The sequence below is a fragment of the Sphaeramia orbicularis genome, chromosome 9 (genome assembly GCF_902148855.1).
Source record: "Sphaeramia orbicularis chromosome 9, fSphaOr1.1, whole genome shotgun sequence".
Classification (NCBI taxonomy): domain Eukaryota; kingdom Metazoa; phylum Chordata; class Actinopteri; order Kurtiformes; family Apogonidae; genus Sphaeramia; species Sphaeramia orbicularis.
This window is the reverse complement of record NC_043965.1, coordinates 31,790,557-31,811,411: the sequence shown is the minus strand read 5'-3', so window position 1 is coordinate 31,811,411 and position 20,855 is coordinate 31,790,557. Positions and strand designations below refer to the sequence as shown.

General features: G+C 43.0%; 1 protein-coding gene across 1 annotated transcript; it reads left to right on the top strand.

The window, feature by feature from the left end:
- Nucleotides 1-646: 646 nt before the first annotated feature.
- mn1b (meningioma 1b) lies at nt 647-17,383 on the top strand. The gene is made up of 2 exons (XM_030143944.1): nt 647-5,195; nt 15,890-17,383. The coding sequence occupies exons 1-2, from the start codon at nt 1,673-1,675 to the stop codon at nt 16,132-16,134; spliced, it is 3,768 nt and encodes a 1,255-aa protein (XP_029999804.1). The 5' UTR covers nt 647-1,672; the 3' UTR covers nt 16,135-17,383.
- The last annotated feature ends 3,472 nt before the right edge of the window (nt 17,384-20,855 follow it).

The window sequence follows — 20,855 nt, the reverse complement described above, 5'->3', positions numbered from 1 at the left end:
TGAGCTCAGCATTTGGTGATGACAAATACAAGAGCAACAACAACAAATATTCCCCTACTAATATAACCTTGAATATGGGATTAAATTGCAGGTGGTTTCTGATGGTATTATTACACAGTTACACAACGTGGTGTGTTTCCCATATTTATTATTCACATGTTATCAGTGCTTACAATGGCTGATATACTTTGTAAAGATTAGAATCCAGATCTAGTGAAGTGTTCTGTAGACACTGCACGGAGCAATGACTGAAAAGTTGATTCTCATGTAGTAATATTCTACAGACAACAACATAAAAACATCAGTGTGCTTTATTTAATTTACACTTAGTACATTGGAGGATAAGATAGTGTACATTAGGTTGTTTTGAACATCATGGGATCATCTCAGAGTCCACATCCACTGCAAATATGGAATGAAAATAAAGATAATCCACTCAACAACTTGGGTTTTAAAAGAATCCATTTCCAGATCACTTTTACAGAGAAGAGTTTACAATCTCATTGACTCCACAGACCACCTTAAAAGCATTTGTCCCGCCCTCTAAGCTTTCTCCGCTGCCTCTGATTGGCTGAAACCCCATGGATGGAAGTGGCTGCAGAAATGCAAAACTTGTTGCTGGCTCGTCTGGACGCGTTGATCTCACACAGCGCCAAGCGACAGAGCGGAGTGTGAGTGTATTTGTGAATCGCTCCCAAGTGTTTCTCAGACCACACTAGACACGACTCAGTAAACGAAGGGACGCACACATCAGGAGCCAGACGCATCCACAAGGACTTACGGTACAGCGCTTAAAGTGCACAGGCACATGGCCGGCAGAGGGTGAGAGATGCTGTCCAGCCGAGGCGCGCTGGTGGAGTGCGGGTAGTGCACGACGCGCAACTCCGGGCACAGGTCGGTTCAACGGACGCTCCGGTTCTCCGGTGCCCGGGTTTGGAGTGCCGTGTTTGTGGACTTTTCATCCCATTCGACTTTTGGCCACATGCATCCTCAGCAGTTTTCCAGACTTTAAAGGACATTAGTCAAGAAGAATTTATTTAAAGACAGATTTACGCACATCGCCACAGGCTCCGGTTGGACTTTTTCCCCTTGTTTCCAGTATGGGACCCTCTACAAAAAGTCGTACTAGGACATTTGTCATCGGACAGGAATAAGGAAACAGAAATTCTCCTATTCTACCTTTTTAATCTTTTTTGAAATAATTTTACGCATTTTTCTTATTTTGACAGAGAGATGTTTTTGTGCCATATTCGCCCTGAAGAAATGCGCACAGAAAAAAAAAAACTTTGGATTATAATAGGTCTCTCATGCGGTAGGTTGAATTACAATGTTATATGTCGGTTTGTTTAATCAAAGACATAAAGAAGAAAAGACAAGTAAACGCATGAATACGGGAAGAGGGACACATTCTGCGTATTTGGACACACTCTGTCCCTTCTGTCCTCCGCACCCTTGGAGAATTTGTCAAACAAAAACAATTGTTCTGCAACAATGAGAACTTATTCGGTGAGTGTTAACATTTAAAGTAGAAAGAGCAGCGTTGCCTTCAGTTCGACACAAGCATTTGAATCGTTTTCTTTTTATTCGTTTGAATTTGAGGACAGACGGAATAGCAGACAGTGCGCCGATGTCTGGCACACTGGCCGTCATGTGGGATTGATAGCAGGGGAGTATGTTTGGGCTGGAGCAGTTTGGTTCGCAGATAAATAGCAGAAACCCTGGCCAGTCAGAGAGAAACATAAACCAACCAAGACTGAACATGGGCTCCCATTATAAAAGCCCCGGTTTTCACTCTGGAGGCCCGCCGGGAGCCGTGGAGCCCGGCATGGGCCCTCTAAGTGAGCCTCAAATGCTCGGGCTCAACATGAACATGAACGGAGAGCAGTACGGGGGCTTCCACCCGCGGGGCCACTCGGACATGCATTCAGGCGGCGGACTGCAACAGCAGCAGCAACAGGGACCCATGCATGGATTTTTTAACAACCAGCAACCTCATCAAGGACACCCTCATGGCCATCAACCTCACCCCCACCAACATCACCCACATTTCAGTGGGAATTTTGGAGGCCCAGAGCCAGGGTCATCATGCCTGCACGGTGGCAGGCTAATGGGCTACAACAACAATGGCATGGGACCACAGCAGGGCTTTGGAGAAGGATTTGATCCTCTTGCTGAGGGACAGGCAGGGGATGGTTTTCCCCAGCAGCAACAGCAGCAAAGGACTGGTAATATGCCTGACTTCCAACATCACGGGCCTCCCAGTGGTAGCCATGCTGTCCCTGCCCCCTGTCTACCCCTGGACCAGTCACCTAACAGGGCAGCATCCTTCCACGGTCTCCCATCCTCCTCCTCCTCCTCTGAGTCTCACGGCCTAGAGCCTCGGCGGATGCCCAACCAGGGAGCTGTGGAGGGATTAGAATATAACTTTCCTAGTGAGCCTCCATCTGGACACTTTGATGTACCTGTATTTTCTCCATCAGAATCAGATTCTCAGCTGCCACATTTTGGACCTGGAAGGCCGGTCCCAGGTGGTAATTTCCCTGGTAATCCTGGCATTCCACGGACACCAGGTATGCAGGGCATTTCTAAGGGACACCAGCCGCCACCACAGCCCCAGCAGTCTCAGCACGGAGTGTTTTTTGAGCGTTTTGGGAACGGCCGGAAGGTGCCTGTGGGAATGGAGCCCGGGGTCAATGTGAGACATCCTCTCATGCAGCAGCAGCAACAGGCTGGCTTGATAGCCAGGCAGAACTCCTGCCCCCCTGGCCTCCCCCGACCCCCTCAGGCAGAGCCCAACTCTACTAACCCTAACATTCTGGATGGAGGGGTCATGATGCCTGGCCAACACAACCAGTTTGAATATCCCATTCACAGACTGGAAAATAGGGGTCTGCATCCCTATGGGGACCCCATGTTTAATATGCAACAGCCAGCTCCTCCTCCCTCCCAGCAGCCCCCAAATCAGAGGCTGCAACATTTTGACTCTCCTTATATGAACATGGCAAAAAGGCCTAGATTTGACTTTCCTAATACACATGGCAGTGAAGGCTGGTGTGGTGGGATGGACAACCATCTCTCCCCCTCTGCCTACTCTGGCCTGCCTGGAGAATTCACCCCCCCTGTAAGTGAAGGTTTCCCTCCGGGCCCCTTACAGCATCCCGGGCCTGAACAACAGTCTCTGCAGCAGCGCCAAAATGCAGCCATGATGATAAAACAAATGGCTTCACGTAACCAGCAGCAGAGGATGAGACAGCCCAGTCTGCAGCAGCTGGGTCACCACGGTGATGTGCCTCCTGGCCCCATGACTCATGGAGGCCCAGTCGGGAGCATGCCCCAGCCCAACTTCGACAGGGAGAATGGTGGCAGAATGCCCAACATTGATGGACAGAATCCTCATGTAACTCAGGAGAACTCCTGGTTCCAAGGGTCCCACCCACCAGGGGAGATGATGTCACGGCGTATGGGTGGAGCAGGTAATGAATCAGGAGCTCATGACATGGGGCTTCAGCAGAATGGGGCTGGAATGATGTTTAGGCCAGGCATGGGTATGCAGGACCCCATGAGAATACCAGGAGATGGGCATGTACAGGCTCTCCATTCCCCGGGCATGCACTCACAGTTCAGTGGCAACATGGGCAACCTGTCTCAAATGCAGTCTCCAGGAGCAGGCGCAGGGCATCCGAATGCACCAGCAGAGAGGCGGCCAGCTGACTTCCCTGCACCTCCAATGGGAGCCCAGCCAACGTTTCCCTATGGAGGGGCTAACCGTCAGGGGCCGGCCCACAGTGCTCCCCAGGGGGTGAGCACCTCACCAGGGAGTTACCCTCCTCAATCTGAGTTCCCCCCAGGCCAGCGGTCGTCTGTTAGTAAGCTTGGAGCTCTATCCCTCGGGAACTTCAGCAAACCCAGCACTAAAGACAGTGTTTTTGGCCAGAGCTGCCTGGCGGCCCTCTCCACTGCCTGCCAGAACATGATTGCTAGCCTAGGGGCCCCCAATCTCAACGTAACATTCAACAAGAAGAACCAAAATGAGGGCAAGCGAAAACTGAGTCAGACAGAGCAGGACATTAATAGCAGCACATCTAATGGGACTGGCAGTGCTGGTCCTGAATATTTTCAGAGCAGCACTTCCCAGAACAGCCAGATGCCTGGCACTGGGAATAGCAACTCTAAGCCTGTAACTCAAAGTCAGACGGTGCAGGGGGAAGCCAGTGCCCTCTCCCCAAATTACAACATGGACGCTACCCCGTGCAGTGAGGGGAAGGCAACAACAGGGAGTGGGAGAGGGAGAGGGAGGAGAAAAAGAGACAGTGGACATGTAAGCCCTGGAATTTTTTTTTCCTCTGACAATGGTAACCCTGTTGTAAGTCCAGGCCAGCAGACCCCCTCAGCTGGCGTTGGGGAGAGGGGTGGGGGCACACCCCATGAGAAACACCTCCATTCACCCTCTTGGGGAAAAGGAGGGGACCTAATGTTGGGGGACCAGGCTGATCTGATGTCTTCTCTGGACAGTGGTATTCAAAGTGTTGCAAAGTCCGACAGTAGCTCACCACGAGTGGACTTTTCTGACGATGTCAGCACCCACTATGGCAATGAGGATGAGGTGTCTTCCAGCTCAGACGCAGGAGGGGCCACAGCCACTAAGCCTAATCGCAGCCCCATGATCACTGGGTCACCCAAAATGCAGAGAGCTGACCATGGGCTGATAAATGGACAGAAGCCCTTGGGCATGGGCATTAACAATCATACTACCTCGACACCTGACAGCTATGGACTGAATGCTGGTGGGGGCACAGGGGCCAGTGGGGTAAGCCATCCGGGCACTCCTGGAGTGGAGCAGGTACGCACCCCATCCAGCACCTCTGGTCAAGAAGAAATTCATCCTCTAGAGATTCTACAGGCTCAGATCCAGCTACAGCGGCAGCAATTCAGTATCTCTGAGGACCAGCCCCTGGCCATGAAAAATGGCAAAAAGAATGGAGACTGTCCCTCACAGAACGGAGACAATGAGCTGGCGAGCTGCAGCCCGGATGCTGGGAAGGGCTCAATGGGCACTATTGACCTTGACACCCTCATGGCAGAGCAGCACGCCACCTGGTACGTGCCCAGTGACAAGGCCATGATGGACGGGTCAGAGGATGACAAGGCCATGGGACCCTGGGAAAAAAATAAGAGCCAAAACAACACTAAAGAAGGTAAATACATCATTTAAAATCATTTGGTTTTTCTTTACACACTTCAGTTCTCCATATGCTGTCTCTTACAATAATCCATGCACAAAGTTCTGTTATAAAATGTGCTTATTTTTTCAACAAGGTAAATGTTTTATTTATTATTTGATCTAAAATGCAATGCAACACATCAAACCAAATAGGTGAAATGTTCTAATATAAAACCTTTACTCCAGGTGCATGCAGAAGGCAACGTCTGTGTCTAATTGTGGTCTTTGAATTGTCGAGTGTTGGCCTGTTAAAACATAAAATATTAAATAGTAGAGTCCTTCAAGAAAAAGAAAAAATATATACATATATTAGGGGTAATTTTAAAATAAATTATTTTTACTTTGGAAGATGTGAGACATTAGAGCGGAGCAATAAATGCCTTCTGAGTGTACACACTAACTCTGTCGCTGACGTATTTTCTTAAGTTTCTTCATTGTTGAGACACTTCAAAAGAAAAGCTCAAGAAAAGTAAACATTTCCCCTGGTTCTTTATCTCAGTTTTCAGGGTGAACAACTACATTGAGAAGATTAATAGCTTTTTGAGGATATGCGTTTACGCAGCGGGGTTTCCCTCCCCTCGTTACGTGTTTGTTTTTGTTATTACCATGGGATAATACAAAGCCGGTCAACGTGGATATATTTCACATTGGCAGGACAGGATTTACACGTTCGGATGGACTGATTCAATTAATACAGCCATGCAGGCTCAGTTCAATTTTTTCGGTTCGAGTATTTTTTAAAAAAAAAACAAACAAACAAACAAACAAACAAAACAAAACAAAAAACGTCTGGACTTAAATTCTACCATGGCTTAGTATTTCAACAAACTTTTATCTCCCCCCCCCCTCTTTTTTTTTTTCTGACGTCTTTTAAAAATAGTTATATTATTATCCAACTTAACAAGTCTCTAAATTATTGTAAGTTGTCAGTTACAAAACTGTTTTTTTCTCAAGGGAAATACAATATTAAAAATATTTTTTCCTGAAGGCACGAAAGCAGTTTTTCAACTAGACGGCGGTTTCATTGCATTTACAGATTTAGATTTATGGTCACATCTTAATGTTGTAACGGTGTCTTAAAAACCTTTTGCGGATAAAAATGTAACTGATAAATTGTTTAGATGCCGCCAATAATAATAATAATAATAATAATAATGATAATAATAATAATAATAATAATAATAATAATAATAATAATAACAACAATAATAATACTACTACTAATAATAATAATTTATTATTTAAAATGGGTACTATAATTTAGGCTGTTATTTGTTTTATTTATTATTTTTTTTAACCAGGCTTTTTTTTTTTTTTTTTTTTTAAGCCTTTTAGTAGCGTGTCCTGTGCATTGCAGTATGTTCTCTATTAAAGGTGACGGTAGAGAATGCTAAGCATAAATCTGGTCATTTGTGGAGAGCATCTCCTGCGCCTCTTTGTTCTGATGCGTGCGGGTGCAGAGAGAGGCGGGGGCGCGCACCGCGCCGTGCCGAGTCTGGATTCCAGTCGTATTGTTTCTGTGAGATGAGCTCACGGTGTTGGGTAGGAACAGTAATGACATTACTTCTGAGCAGCGCTCTTGTTTATCATTTATCTATAGGCTGGGACGGAGCATCACCCGTCACCATAATTAGCTGAAAATATCACTGTAGTTGGAGCCTGAATTACACCGCCTTCCAAACCAAGTCAACTATGGGTTTTCCGTTTGATTTTCTTTACTTTCTTTATAATTGGCCCATCTATAACTAGTAATTTAATAGAGAAGTGGCTCTGTTAAACAAAGCAGATGTGTGTGCACAGCATCTAAGTGCTAATATAAAATAAATAATTACTTAATAAATAAATAAATAAATAAATAAATGACTATTGATAAATGAGTATTTTGAAAAAGCAGTTTCACCCTGTTGCTCTGAGAGTTTAAATTTCTCATGGGGCTCATAGTATATTTAACACACATGGAAAAGGTGTAGGTTGTTAAAGAAAGACTGTATCTCCTCTCCTCTCCTCTCCTCTCCTCTCCTCTCCTCTCCTCTCCTCTCCTCTCCTCTCCTCTCCTCCTTTCCTCTCCTCCTCTCTGAGCTCTGCTGCATGGACACAAGGCATGCAGCTCTGGAGCGATCGATAGCTAGTTAGCACAAATCACGGCTCCTGACAGTTTCTCATTTGAGTGCTTCAGACAGCAAAGATGAAAAAAGGGTGGAGGTGTATTTGGGAGGGGAGGGGGATTTTGAGATTGAATCTGATGCTTAGGCTACACAGAAGGGAGCAAAATAACATAATAATTTAAGATAAGTCTTAGCCCACAGTGTAATTCCATAAGAGCCAACATCCCACAGGCTTTTCACACTGCAAAAAATATCCAGCTCTACCAGCCATTCAGTCCCCTGTGTTGTAAAAAAAAAAATGTTATAATCTCAATGACATTTATTTGAAATAAAACAGGTTATTTCATTAGTCATTTAACACAAGTTTGATGCCCCTTATCATTCCTAAAAGTGTAATATGTTCATTTGGATGAAGTCACAGTACTTCTTTAATGAGAATACAAGATAAATATGATTATAGTAATTAGTGTGTGATGACATAACCTTTCTAGATTTTTTTCCTGCAGCTGAACAAGTCTAAATATTGAAAGTGTAGTGGCATTTTTTTTTTTTTTTTTTTACATTTTTTCTTACATGCAGGAATATACTAATGTAATGTTTTGTGATTTTTATTCATTAATTTCTTTAGCTACACTTAAAAACCCTTTTTATACTCACAATTTCACTGATTGTCTTATGTTGCCGTCAGATAAATATTATTACATCCAATATTTCAAGCCGTAATTATTTGAATTAGAAAATTAGAAAATTAAACTAACAGAGTAATTAAAACTGTATTTATGTTTGCATTAACAATCATTAAGTGTTTTTTTTAAATGACCTTTTTCAAGTTACAATTAAATTATGTGTGCAACTAACACTGCAGCACATTCCTTGTGTTTCTCTGACTGTAGTGTTTATTCTGAGAGCTTGCAGTTAATATATTTGTTGTACTGTTGATCATTTATACATGAATTAAAGTGTGTTTACTTTGGTGATACAAAGAGGGCATACTTCTAATGTAGTTTAAAGTTTAGTTATATAAATATGTACATCCCCCTCTTTTGCTCAGACTAAAACATGAAGTGGTGTAAAACTTTAGAGGCAACTCCATTTTGTTGGTATATGTGTACAATTTATTTTGTATTTCACCTATATAGTTTTACTGAAAAAATAGTGAAGACATAAATCTGCCCATGTTTTTACAGACTGTGCAGAAATTCCATATTATTCTTTAGGTAATCACCTCAGAATTGTCTGCAGAAAACTAGTCAGTAAAAGTTGAACTATGCTTATTTGTCAAAAGCTGTGCTCTCAGCGCTCAGTGCTGTTACCCCGTGCATCCCTGTGCACCCTGTCGTGGTCTCAGTGTGCCTGTTTAGAGTGATGCGAACTGCAGTAATGGCCTCCTGTGGACCCCATACTTGGCCTCCTCTCTTTGTGACAGAATGTTGTTCAAGTTTTTCACGAAGGCACAGAGATACCTGCCACTGGGAGCTCCCAGCCTGCAGGCTCTAGAGTGTTTACACCATCTAAAGCTCCCATAGAGACAAGGGGTATGCAGAGAAAGTCATACATGGTATGTTGTATGTTGTCGGTTAATATTATTTCCTCTTTCAAAATGTTTTTTTACACTCTTCCTCTTCCTTTAGCTTTTGCATATCTTAGCCAGAAGCTGACCGTTCATGTGGAAACTTGTGCATAGTCTTGATAACAGGCAACCACCCAGCGTAGGAAGTGATTCGGTTATTTTTATTTTTACTTCTGTACAGTTTTTGGCACATACACATGTGTAACTTTTTTTTTTCATCCCAACACTTAAAACACTTCAGAGTTGACCCGCTGGAATACTTTCACACTTCACACTGAGTAATCAGTTCTTAAACAGCTCTAATAATGATCAAATCATTGTCAGTCTCACTTTGACAGGTTTGACAAAAGGGAACTTGCATCTTATCACAGCTACTAGAAAGCTCTTAAATCCACAGAAGGGGCCGTATTGATATTCCACCACAGAGAACGATCCTGTGAGACTACCTTCCTCTGACATTTCAGCACGACAATAACCTCACAAATCATACCAGTAATTTCTATTTCCTCTTCTAAAAAAAGAAGAAAGTGATTGGCACATGCTTGACTATGGAAAAAAACAGCTTAGGGCAGTCTATGTTCTTTACCTGTCATTACAAGGTGTTTCATATTGACTTTTTCAACAATACACTTTCGCAAAGACTCTTGCACACTCCTGTACTGCAGTAATGATAATCATTATGATAATCATAGCAATTAGCCTCAGTAATATTGTTTCCAAAAGTCATAATTCATCCTCAGGCAACCCTGTAAGTTGACTTGGTTATTGACAGTTTCATCAGGTTTATAAAGAACTGTTAGTTTGTGTCTACATGAGCTGATTACAACGGCGTTATTACATTATTATTAGTAACAGTGCAGTGTTCAGCAACCTTTGGTCCACCTGAAAGAAATGGTCTCTGAGGTGGATAAGGAATTTTTCTATTGTTGCTGTTCGATTTCGGTTTTCCTGCTGTGTTTGTGTGTATGTGTGTGTGTGTGTGTGTGTTTGCTGTTTTGCACCAGTATGTGACGAGGGGCAGGTTTGTAGACACTGAAACTTGATAGTGTGGATTAGTCAGCTGTAGACATAAAGTTTGATTTATTTAGACTCAGTGTAAGGCTCACGGCTTCAACTCTTGATCTCAGGTGTCCCGCTTTCTAGAGCACACTCACTTCTTTCTAACATGATGGAAATATTAAACACTATTTATTCAGTTGTAAATTGTGTACGCCTGAAAAATGTCCATCATCCATTTAAGGTGTTCATAATTTTAGACTGTGGTTTTGTGTGCATTTTTATGCACGTTTGGTTAAACTCTATATGTGTCTACACTTGCTGTGTATGCTTTCTGTTTCTGGGAGTTTGCAAGTTAGTCAAAGGAAGCATGTATACAGCAGCAAACTTGTGGCCGATAAGGGGAAAAAAGATAGACAAAAGTGTCAGAATTTATTCTTGTTGATTTTTCATCTTTCAAAATAGCAGCCCATCCGGTGTTTTGTTTTCTCTTGAAAGGGTGTTCGAATAAAATTAAACTTGTCCCAGCATGTGGTAAACATTCACCTCGGATGAGCACTTGGATACGTGCAGACTGAGAAACAGTGTGATCCTGCTGGCCTCCAAATGTCCACTGTCTTGTTGAGTGATCACCAGTATGGCCCAAAACAAGAAAAAAAACCATAAAGATATCAGTTTAATGCAAAGCCTCTGAAAGGTTTTCTGGGTTCATGTGACGTTTCTTATAAACTGCAGCTTCTAAAATGTGTGAGTGTGTTTTCCTGTTTTCAGAGGTGTAGATGTTGTCATGCTGCCAGCAGCGGTTATGTTATTTGCCATACAGGTAGTCGTCAGGCGCCTTTAATTTGTATTGAGGAACTGACAAATGAGTTATGACACTGGAGCTGTTCCTCCTGGGAGACAGAAGTGAAGACTGATGGAGTGAAAGAGAAAGTAAGAGAGATAGAAGTTTTTTTGCAGAGAACATCTGTAGTTTTGCTCATGAGGCGAGTGACTGGGTAATAGCTACCATTTGCATTTATGGAAGAAAAGATAATTCAATTCAGAGAAATCGAGACATTTCAGTTCTGTGCTCCACAGCTATTGTTCATCTTCCTCTGTACATGTTGTAGTTTAAAAAGCATGTTTTTTGTTTTTTTTTATCCAACATCAATTTATAATATCCTATCCTAGGATATATAATGTCATTAAATCACACATAGCAGCAACATATTAAATGATCAAAATATTTATTAAAAATTATATGCTTCAAATTATTCTAATCTTTGTCTGATGACCTTTTTACAGTTTCATTGATGAGGATGAACCTGAAATTATAATTAACCATATTATAATATCTGTCCAAATAATGTCTCTGTCATGCTCCTAATGGCTGAATTTGCATGCGTGGTTGACCTTTTCAGAAAGGTGAAAACACAGAAAACAAAGTGTGTAACACTGCGCTGAAACCAAATAGAGACAGTGAAGTAGATCAATATGTCACTGACTTGGATGACATGTGGACAGGTCCTGGACATGGTAGTGAGTTATGAAGGAGCCACTAAATCACTTCCCATGTTCTGATTTGTGTCTGGTTTTCTAAGCACTTCTTGTGGCCTGAGGGGGAGGTGTGTGTGTGTGTGTGTGTGTGTGTGTGTGTGTGTGTGTGTGTGTGGTGTAGTTTTAGGAGATGGGAATGGGTGTTTTGCTGTAGAGAAAGTAACAAATGCTGGGGGCGATGCCTGTCTGGGCAAGTTTTCTTTTTTTTCTTTGTGCTTCAGGCCAGAGAATAGAGAGGAAATTCAAACCAAAATAACCCCTGTGCCCTTTCCTGAGAAATATGCCCCCTGCTTGGTTAGATACCCTTCCCTGCTTTGAGGAAAAGGTCACACTATGGCAGTTAGATGGAGTTGGGGGGGTGGGTTACGTAGAGCCTCCTTTGCCCCCTCACCCATCATAGGGCACTGGATACCTGGGATAATACGTGTGTTGGCCCGCTTACTCATCCGGAGGACTTTCTTGATCGTGGCAGTGCTAGTATTTGACTTTGTGTGTGTCTTAATTACCTCTGCTCATTATTCATGGCAATATATGGAGAAGTTGTTATATTTCAGTCACCCAGAAACGACATTCTCAGCCAGCCCTGACTGAAATCAGAGCTTTTCTCTTGCTTTTTTAAATCAGACTTTTTCTCTGTGGATTGTGTTGGTTGTTTTGTGCTGACAAAGACAGAATCCTCACACAGGCCCGTAGTCGTAGTTGTTATGCTAAAGGAATCTGACCTGATGTCACACACTGTCACAGGAGCGAAGGCCTTTGGGCGTTTTTGTCAGCGAGGGGAGCTTTCTGATTGGGCTGGTTTGTGTTCAGAGAGGATAGGGTCATGCCCTCGGGAGCGCAGGGTTAAAGGTGAAGTGTCGTCATGGAAGTAGAGCTTGGGATAGAAAGGGCAGAGGCCTGCCAAATGGGATTCTGGAGCCTGGGAAATCAATGTGACGGCTCTGAGGAACCTGATACAGAAAGGCGCTTTGTGGAGCCGAACATTCACACACACTTTATTTTATTTTTCTGCTATATTGGTTTGACATTAAAGAAATATATTTCATTTAATTTCTTATCTGTTGCTCTTATTTTACAAATAGCCATAATATCTATGTCAGCATCATAGTTTATTGTTATTATTTTCAACTGTGCTTTTAATATTAATTGGAGAAAAAAAAGTCACACTGTAACACTTACTAAATTGTGAGAAAAGGCAGTCTCTAAGCAACAATTGTTTACCTCCTTGTGTTGCCTAGAGCGTGCTGAGTGTGTGTGGTATGACATGTAAACCGTGTCAGGCCGTCAGCTCCCAGACACATTGGTGTCATCCAGAAAACCAGAGCTGTGCGCTGTGCTCCCTGTCTTCATGGCATCCGAAGCTCTACTCATCTCTGTAAATCGTCTCTGGCTGTGTCTGAGACGGCTCCAAAACCCTGCTGCTGCGTGTGTTTGTGTGTATGTGAGCATCTTCACTAGACACTAAATAACAAAGCGCTGCTCTTGGGGTGAGAGATATAGCGATATAAGTGCATCACATTAAATTCTGTATTTACTAAATGTCCTTTCTGGCTGTAATGTGGTTAAAGATATTTAGGTGTATGTGTGAGTCAGTGTTGCTGCTTGTGCTGTTACTGTTCCTTTTTTATTAGGTATTTTCCCCTTCGCTTGTTGATGCTAAGCACTTGTTCCCTCAGATGAATTGGCTATTATTGAGATATTACTGTTGATATGAATTCCACCTTAGTCAGTGAACAGCCATAACAAGATAGATCTTATTGGGGGAAAACCCCAGCTTGTAAAATGTTATGGTGATTTGGGATTTAGGCTTGTGTGATGTAAAATTTCACACTGCTGTTTCCATTTATGATACTTACAATTTAATTCACTGTCTTCATATTTTTTTATATAAAAAAAATCTTCTGAATGCCCTTTGACTACACTACAATACAGTCGGTGTATTATTTTAATCCTTGTGGTGGTCAAGTGTTTTCTCACTTTCCAAGTAGTGAGTTTTGCATAATTGAAAATTGTGTTGTAACAAATAGTACTGGGCTCATTCAGCAGGGCTGCAGGTCATTAACTTAAAGAGATGACTGGAAAATGAGTATCTCATAAAAATGTGTGTTATTCTTTTACCATTCTGTCTTTAATTGTGTTTTCATACCTGAGTCTGTGATTAGGGGTAAATCTGCGTTAAGCAATGCATGTGTGTAAGAAAAGACACTTGTCATGTTTGTAGATTAATCTACAGTATGTGTATTTTTCTGTGCATTGAGGTTTAGTGTGCCTGACTAAGAGTCTGTGTGTGTGTGTGTGTGTGTGTGTGTGTGTGTGTGTGTGTGTGTGTGTGTGTGTGTGTGCGTGTGTATGTATGTATGTGTGTGAGTTTCTCAGTGCGCGTCCATGTGTATGCAAGTGTGTGTGTGTATATGTGTGTGTGCATGTGGAGCAGCAGCTTAAGGCTGGTGTGGATATGGCAGCAGCAGCCGCGGCAGTGGTTGGCGTGTTGTGTGTTTTTGGCTGTGTGTGTTGTCAGTTTGGTGTGTGTCAGCTGTGAGCCAGGGGAACGCTTGGCTGCCTATTCAGGCCGGTGCGGACCCTGCTGTGCCCAGCTACCATGAGCTGCTGGCGGGTGCTGGAGGGCACAGCGCTGGAAGAGGGAATGTGAGTGGGTGGATGGGTGAGGTGGGGTGGAAGGGGGTGATACTGGCAGGGGGTGGGGATCCGCCATGCTGAGGTGTATGACTAGACCCTCTGGCAAATGTTAGATCTTGTCACTGCCACCACCAACACTGCTCTAAATCCTCATTTCTCCCTCAGCCCCCACTAACACCACACGTCTAGTCCTTGAGAGGGAGATGGAGTGAGAGAGACGCGGAAAGAAATTTACAGAGAGCGGCAGTCGCAGAGACAAACGAAACGGGGAGCAACGGGAGGCTTGGCTGCCTGACCTTTTACCAAATCCCCCACTTTTCCATTCCAGTGGTTGCAGCCCAGACAGGCTGGGGGGCAAGCTTGCCTCACTGCCTACATGTCTGCCTGTCTACCTCTCTTGGTTGTCCTGGCTGCTTGGCCTGGCCTGGGTTGGCTCCCCCGCTCTGGCTGCGTTTTGTTAACACTGCGTCACCGCTGCCTCTGGGTTTGTGAGAGGAGAGAGGGAGTGAAATGAAAATTGTCAAACAACAAACAAAAAACTGTTTAAGTAGCAGAAAAATATGAGCCAAAGTGGGAGAAACAGGATACTGCCGAGGTCAGAGCAGTGTTTTCTGTTTTCTGAGTAGTTGACTGGAGTGTTGTGATCTGCACCCTCTGTGCCCAGACTGTGTCGTCTATCACAGCTTCTCCCTTTTCTGACACATGTAACTCAGCTTGTCAGAGCTGTTTTCTACCTGTCTCCACACTTTCAGACATCAAGTTGTCCTTAAACCTTAAAGCTTCGTGTCTTTGTGCAGCACACTGATCTGTTTCATCCATCCACATGGAGAAAGGAAGCGGTGTATTTTTTGTCGTAAGGAGTTGGGAGGATAATCGGAATGATTTTAGAAAAGGATCCTTAACATCTTCACATACTCTTTTTGCTGCGCTATGGGCTTGCTTGGAGGCTCAACACTGTTCATAGTAGTGCCATGACTCATAGCCTTACCATTACTTCTCTGTCTCTCTCTCTTTCCTTGTTGCTGTTTCTCTTTTCCCAGTTGCATTTTCTGTATCTTCTTTAAAACTTTTTATTTTTTATTTCTGTCCATCTCCTCCCCCACTATGCTGCAGTCTTCTCCTTGCAGGTGAATTTTGACACCTTGTATTTATGTATAGTTTAGCCTAGCATTTCCTATCCTTGTCAATCGTCACCAAAGCTAAATTTTTGCTACACACTGATTTTTGTGCACACAGTGCATGAAAACATGCCCTTAAGATGTCAGCATTAAGTCTGTGGCACAACTGATTTTTTTGAAGCATAATCAAGCTCTGTATGGATTATCTACTTGGTGTTTGATGCACCCGTTTAATATGAGGCTACACACCTTGGTGACACAGGGTCGATTCAATGGCATGGCCATTATACCAGTAAATTGGGTCAAGCGGGGTTAAAGGTCACTTTTTTCTGTGCCCTTTGACCCTGTAACCAAAGGTCATGCTGAAGCGCTCCAGATTTGCACATCTGACTGGGAGTGAATGAATGTGCATATGTTTGTGTGTGTGTTTTCACATGTGTATCAGGCATGCAGAGTAGGAGGAGTATGACAAGAAGAAGCTTTGCTTGCAGTCTCTTTTTCAGGTCGTGCTGATGGGGGGGTGGAATAGTGTTGAATTAATTTCACAGAGCAGATTTAGAGTGGGATGTGAAAATGACACTGGTTTAATTAAAAGTGTGTATTTTAAATGGTTCATCTGTATCAGATAATGCCAATTGCTTAGAGTTATTTTTCATTTTTATACAGTCTTAATTAACCTTTTTCTCTTTATGCTTGTTTGCAGAATCAGAGCTGTCCCAGAGTAAGGTTAGTGCTGGGGGCCCTGGGGCTGGAGGAGGCGGTGGAGGAGGCAGCGGAGGAGGAGGTGGAAGTGGAAGCAGCGGAGGGAACCACCTGCAGTGCCTGTCCGTCCACTGCACAGACGAGCTGGGGGACAGTAAGGGCAGAGGGGGGCCCGTCTCTTCCTGGCGCTCTCTCCACTCTGATATCTCCAACCGTTTTGGGACATTTGTGGCGGCACTGACTTGAACAAATAGCCGCTCCAGCAGGAAGAGTGAAAGAAGATCACGACATAAGAAGGAAAGCTTCAGAGACATATATTGATGATGATAAGGTGTCGACGAGGCAACTGCAAGCAGCTCTTGCCTGTTCAGGGAGAGAAAGACATTTACACTTATAAATGCAAACATGAACACGCACACACTCACTCATCCACACACACGCAAATATCATGTTCTTTCGGATACATGCAGTCAGACTTAAGGACACATTCTCACATACTGCTGGACAATACAGCCTGGGCTCTCCTCAACGATGCCCAAATCTGGAAAACCTCAAATCAATATTTTTTTTTCTTTTTTTCTTTTCTTTTTTTGAGGAAAAGTAAAGAAACGTCAAAGGGGAATACAAAACCAGAAGAAGGGTGAAAGATATTCAGTTGTTATTGGCTTTGATTGTATATCAGTGTTGAGTCTTGTGGTGCGACCATGGTCTCATGACTTTTTTCTCTTACTTATTACAGCTTGTCTGCTCTGACCTCAGTTTTAGAGACGTTATGTGTACGTTATCCCTATAGTAAAAGCAGCTTTTCTGTTTGCTACCTAAATTTCCCCCCCAAATTTTTTCTGTCTTATAATGTACACAGAAAATGTTGATTTCCCCTCCCTGCCACACACACTCAAATGAGGCCTGCAGCTTCTTTCGTAGAGGTCTGAATGCTGAGAAGCAGAAGTAAAAGAAGATGGGAAGAGGGGGTGAGCATGCATGAATGTAAATCAAAAGAAAAAGAATTACTAAACTCATCTTTTTACCTCTTTGTGAAAGCAGATTTTTAACCTGCTGTTAATGATTTAAGATTTGTTGTAGTTCTCTGTTACTGTCCTCTCTTCTCCTACAGTGGATCATAACTAACACTCACCTCTATCAATCGTATAAGCTCAACCACTTGTATACGATTCAGCCAATGGAAACTGGAAACGGAGGTCAAGGGATTGTTTAATAAGGGAAATGAAAAAAAGGTATTGCACATGTATAATAAGAGAAAATTTGCTGTGTGTTAGGCAATCTTGTAATCTTTAAATAAAGCTTCTGTTGAATTTGAATTTCTGGAACAATAGATGGAGGACTGTGACGGCAATTTACAAACTGATTTTTTTGTTTTTTGTTTTCTTTTTTTAATAATATGTAAAGTGCAGTCGTCTGTTTTCCTGCATATTGTATATATCTGTATATGTTTTATTGAGTAACTAAATAACAATAAATATGACGTTAAAGGTGGCATTTGTGTTTACTGTTTGTATTTGTTTTATTCTTCATATATCTGATGCAAATATTAAATCAAATATATAACTTTAGTGTGTTTTTACACACACATACAGTTTCAACTTTTCAGTTCAAGGAATTTACAGCTCTGTGTGTATACCCTGAGGTTCATCAGTGAAATACGGAGGTGCCTACAGTTATTTCAAGTGACAGATATGACAGGAAAGTTGTGGACTGATGCACACTACCTGACAGGCATGCAGAAACTCGTACCATATTAAAGCCAGCAGCAGTAACATCAGGAAAACAAGAAAATGTGAGTCCCGGTAGATTAAGAAGGCAAGGAGATTAATTCTATACACACCTGCTCACAACCTGCGCTGCAGTTCGTCTTCCCATATCTCTAATGTTACTGCTCTCCACTTTTGTATATTTAATAAATTGGAAACAAATGTAAATATTTTTTTTCCCTGAAATTTATATGCATAAAGACTATAATTGTGCTTATTTACCCACTTGGAATATGTTATTTTCTTTGAATCCTGCTATTATATTCTGTTTTTGTCATTATCTCTGTTCCCTTTAGTTACCCACCACCTCATTACCCCTCCCTCTGCTGCAGTCTCTATACACACACCCACCCACACACCCACCCACACACACACACACCCACACACACACACACACACACACACAAACACACACACACACACCCCTCCTCTCTTCCCCAGGCCCTCTTTGGCTCACCTGCTCTTTATTGGCCATCTGCATGGATGCTTAATGCTAATCAATAACTCCCCTGTGTGCCAGCTCTGAGGTGGAGACGTCAATGCTACCTAACAGGGCTAGTGATCAACCTGCATCACTGCTGTCTAGGATACACACACACACACACGCACACACACACACACACACACACACGCACACGCACGCACGCACACACACACACACACACACACACACACACACACACACACACACTAGCTGGAGCTCCCTGTCTGTGTTAGTCAGGTGTGTTTGTGCTTGCTGCTGTAGCCGGTCCCTGCTGTGTAGGATTGCAGAGCCTGTTGTGAATGTGATGCACAGAGAGCTGCAGCGTTAGCAAACAGCGGAGACTGGTTATTTGAGAGACTGTCATGTCACATGGGAGGCCCTATTGAGGGAGGGAGAAAGTGGAAGATGGTTGGGGAATAAATGATAATTATACTGCTTACTGTGAACTTATAACTGGTTTGTTAGATTTAGTCATTTAAAAAAAAATATATATATATATATTTTTAGCGTTAATCAAGTGTTTAATACTTGAAAGGCTTACATTACAAAAATAATGCCTTTATCATTCATTGCTCACATAATCTAGACATAATGGGGACACAGTGTACAAAGGGATAATAGGTTTACAGTCACTTATGACACTGGTTTGACTAGTATTTGGTAACACATCCAGGACCACTGATTAGCATATGTTTGACAAATCAGAAGGTATGTCTTTTTTCATGGGTGGGTCAGGTAACCGCTTACAGATTAACAAGGGTTCAAGTGCTTTTCTATTGTTGACTAAACCTTGAGCTGAGCTTTGTGCTTTGTATTTGCTCGTGCCAAGGTGCTAAATTTCTTTTAACAGTCACCGCAGTCTGTGGATGCCAGGATACTCCTGTGGTGACACACTACCTGCCTGTCTGGTTTGGCTGACCTCCTTTATAGAGGGACAAGGGCTTGTCCTTACAGGTTTCTGATGCTCACAAACAGGTGGTGAATACAAAGTTACTGTTATGATTTTATGAATAGTTTTCCCTTGCTACATAGCAAAACCCAAATTAATTAATAACACCAGACCAGGCACTATTGTAGTCATCTAAATATAACAATTATTTTTGAGCCAAGCAGATTAATCATGCTAGAAGTGAAAATAAACATTTTTTTTCAGAATATGTCTGCTGCCTAGCCACAGCCATGTGGGACACAGTGAGAAAGAGGCCTTGGAATATTGGCTCTTGTAAAGATGTATGGTACTGGACCTTTTCCGTCAATGGGCTCCTCTGCATGGCAGCCATATTGGGAGAGAGAGTACTGTGTGGTCGCCTGAGAACTTGTGTGTTTCCCAGCCAACGTGCATCTAAAGAATAACAATTTCACTAGCCATGAAGACCATCCATGGAGCCATGGGGGCCACGGCCAGAAAACTCGGCCAAACACTTCCCTCTCATGCAGCTTTCTATGTACTCCTATAAATACATCTCCTATTTGTATAGAGGCGATATGCATCTTTGGGAAAATACCACAATGTTGACATAAGAGCACCCTCTGCACCCCCCACCTCCACCCTTACTGCCCCTCCTCATTCTCTCCAACTCTTTCTACCCCTTGCTGAACCTTTCACTGCTTGAGAGAGTGAGAGAAAGAGAGACAGAGAGAAAGACAGAGAGAGAAGGAAAGAGAAATGGAGGGAGACTGGGAGTAAAAGAAGTGTCTCTTAGAGGCCTCCACGGTCTTTAAGCCACTATGGTATCCACCAGAGCCCTCACATACACTCGGCCTCTAAAGGGCTTTTGTCCTGTAAAGAGGGGGTTTGGCTAAATTGGGGGTGCTTGTGGATTGGCGGGTGGGATTGGGCTTGTTGTAGTATATTTGGCTCCCACGTCTCCATCACTGGAATGCTGCAGTTTTTTAGTAAGGGAATTGAGAGGTGGGGTGTGGAGGGGCAAAGGGGGCTCTGGTTTTTTTTGCGGGGGGAGAGAGGTTTGGAAATCTTCCAAACAGTGCCTTTTTGCTTTCAAAGAAAGCTCCACTTGTGTAAATGTGCTCTTTGTCCCTTAGCCTATTGTTTGAATAGCATTGTGGACTTTTTGTGGGAAGCTCATGGGGGCCTGGGGGTGCTAAGGGGCCAGAGAGGGACCAACGGGGGCTCTGCCTGAATGACTTGGACCCAGGACAACAAGGCACCAAGGTACAATTAAGAAATGCTCACACATATAAACACATCCATTCAAAAATCCTTGCGCTTGAATTAATATGAATCAATTCAGTTTTTGCCTGTTGACTGGACAAATATGAAATCTCTCATCACCAATCTAATCTAGTAAATGTTAATGACTTTCTGAGGACTACCCCATTGTAATTCCATAGAAACAACATTAAAACAGCCGGTCTCCATCCCCCTGTAAAGGGATTTCTTGATAGAGCTAAGAGTCTGGAGTCCCTGGCTGCAGCCAATTCATGACTTCCATCTGTCCTCATTCTCAAAAGATGCCGGCAGGTGGAAGAGAAGTACGGCGCATTTGGATCTCAGGGCTGTTTAATTTGCCGTAACAGAGTCTTAATCTAGGGTTTTGTGTTGATTCACAGAGTAGCATTTTAATAAAAAGTATTTCACACTGTAAAAGTAAGTGTCCAGTTTTATTTAAACCAGAGAAAGAGGAAGAAGGGGAAATACTTTCTTGTGTAGTAATAACCTTATATATTTTTCCATGTCATTCCGAAACACATTA

Excerpts from the sequence above, each read along its gene's own strand:
- mn1b (XM_030143944.1), top strand. The coding sequence starts at position 1,673 with ATGTTTGGGCTGGAGCAGTTTGGTTCGCAGATAAATAGCAGAAACCCT. Across the intron at positions 5,196-15,889 it reads CCAAAACAACACTAAAGAAG|AATCAGAGCTGTCCCAGAGT; the intron begins GTAAATACATCA and ends GCTTGTTTGCAG.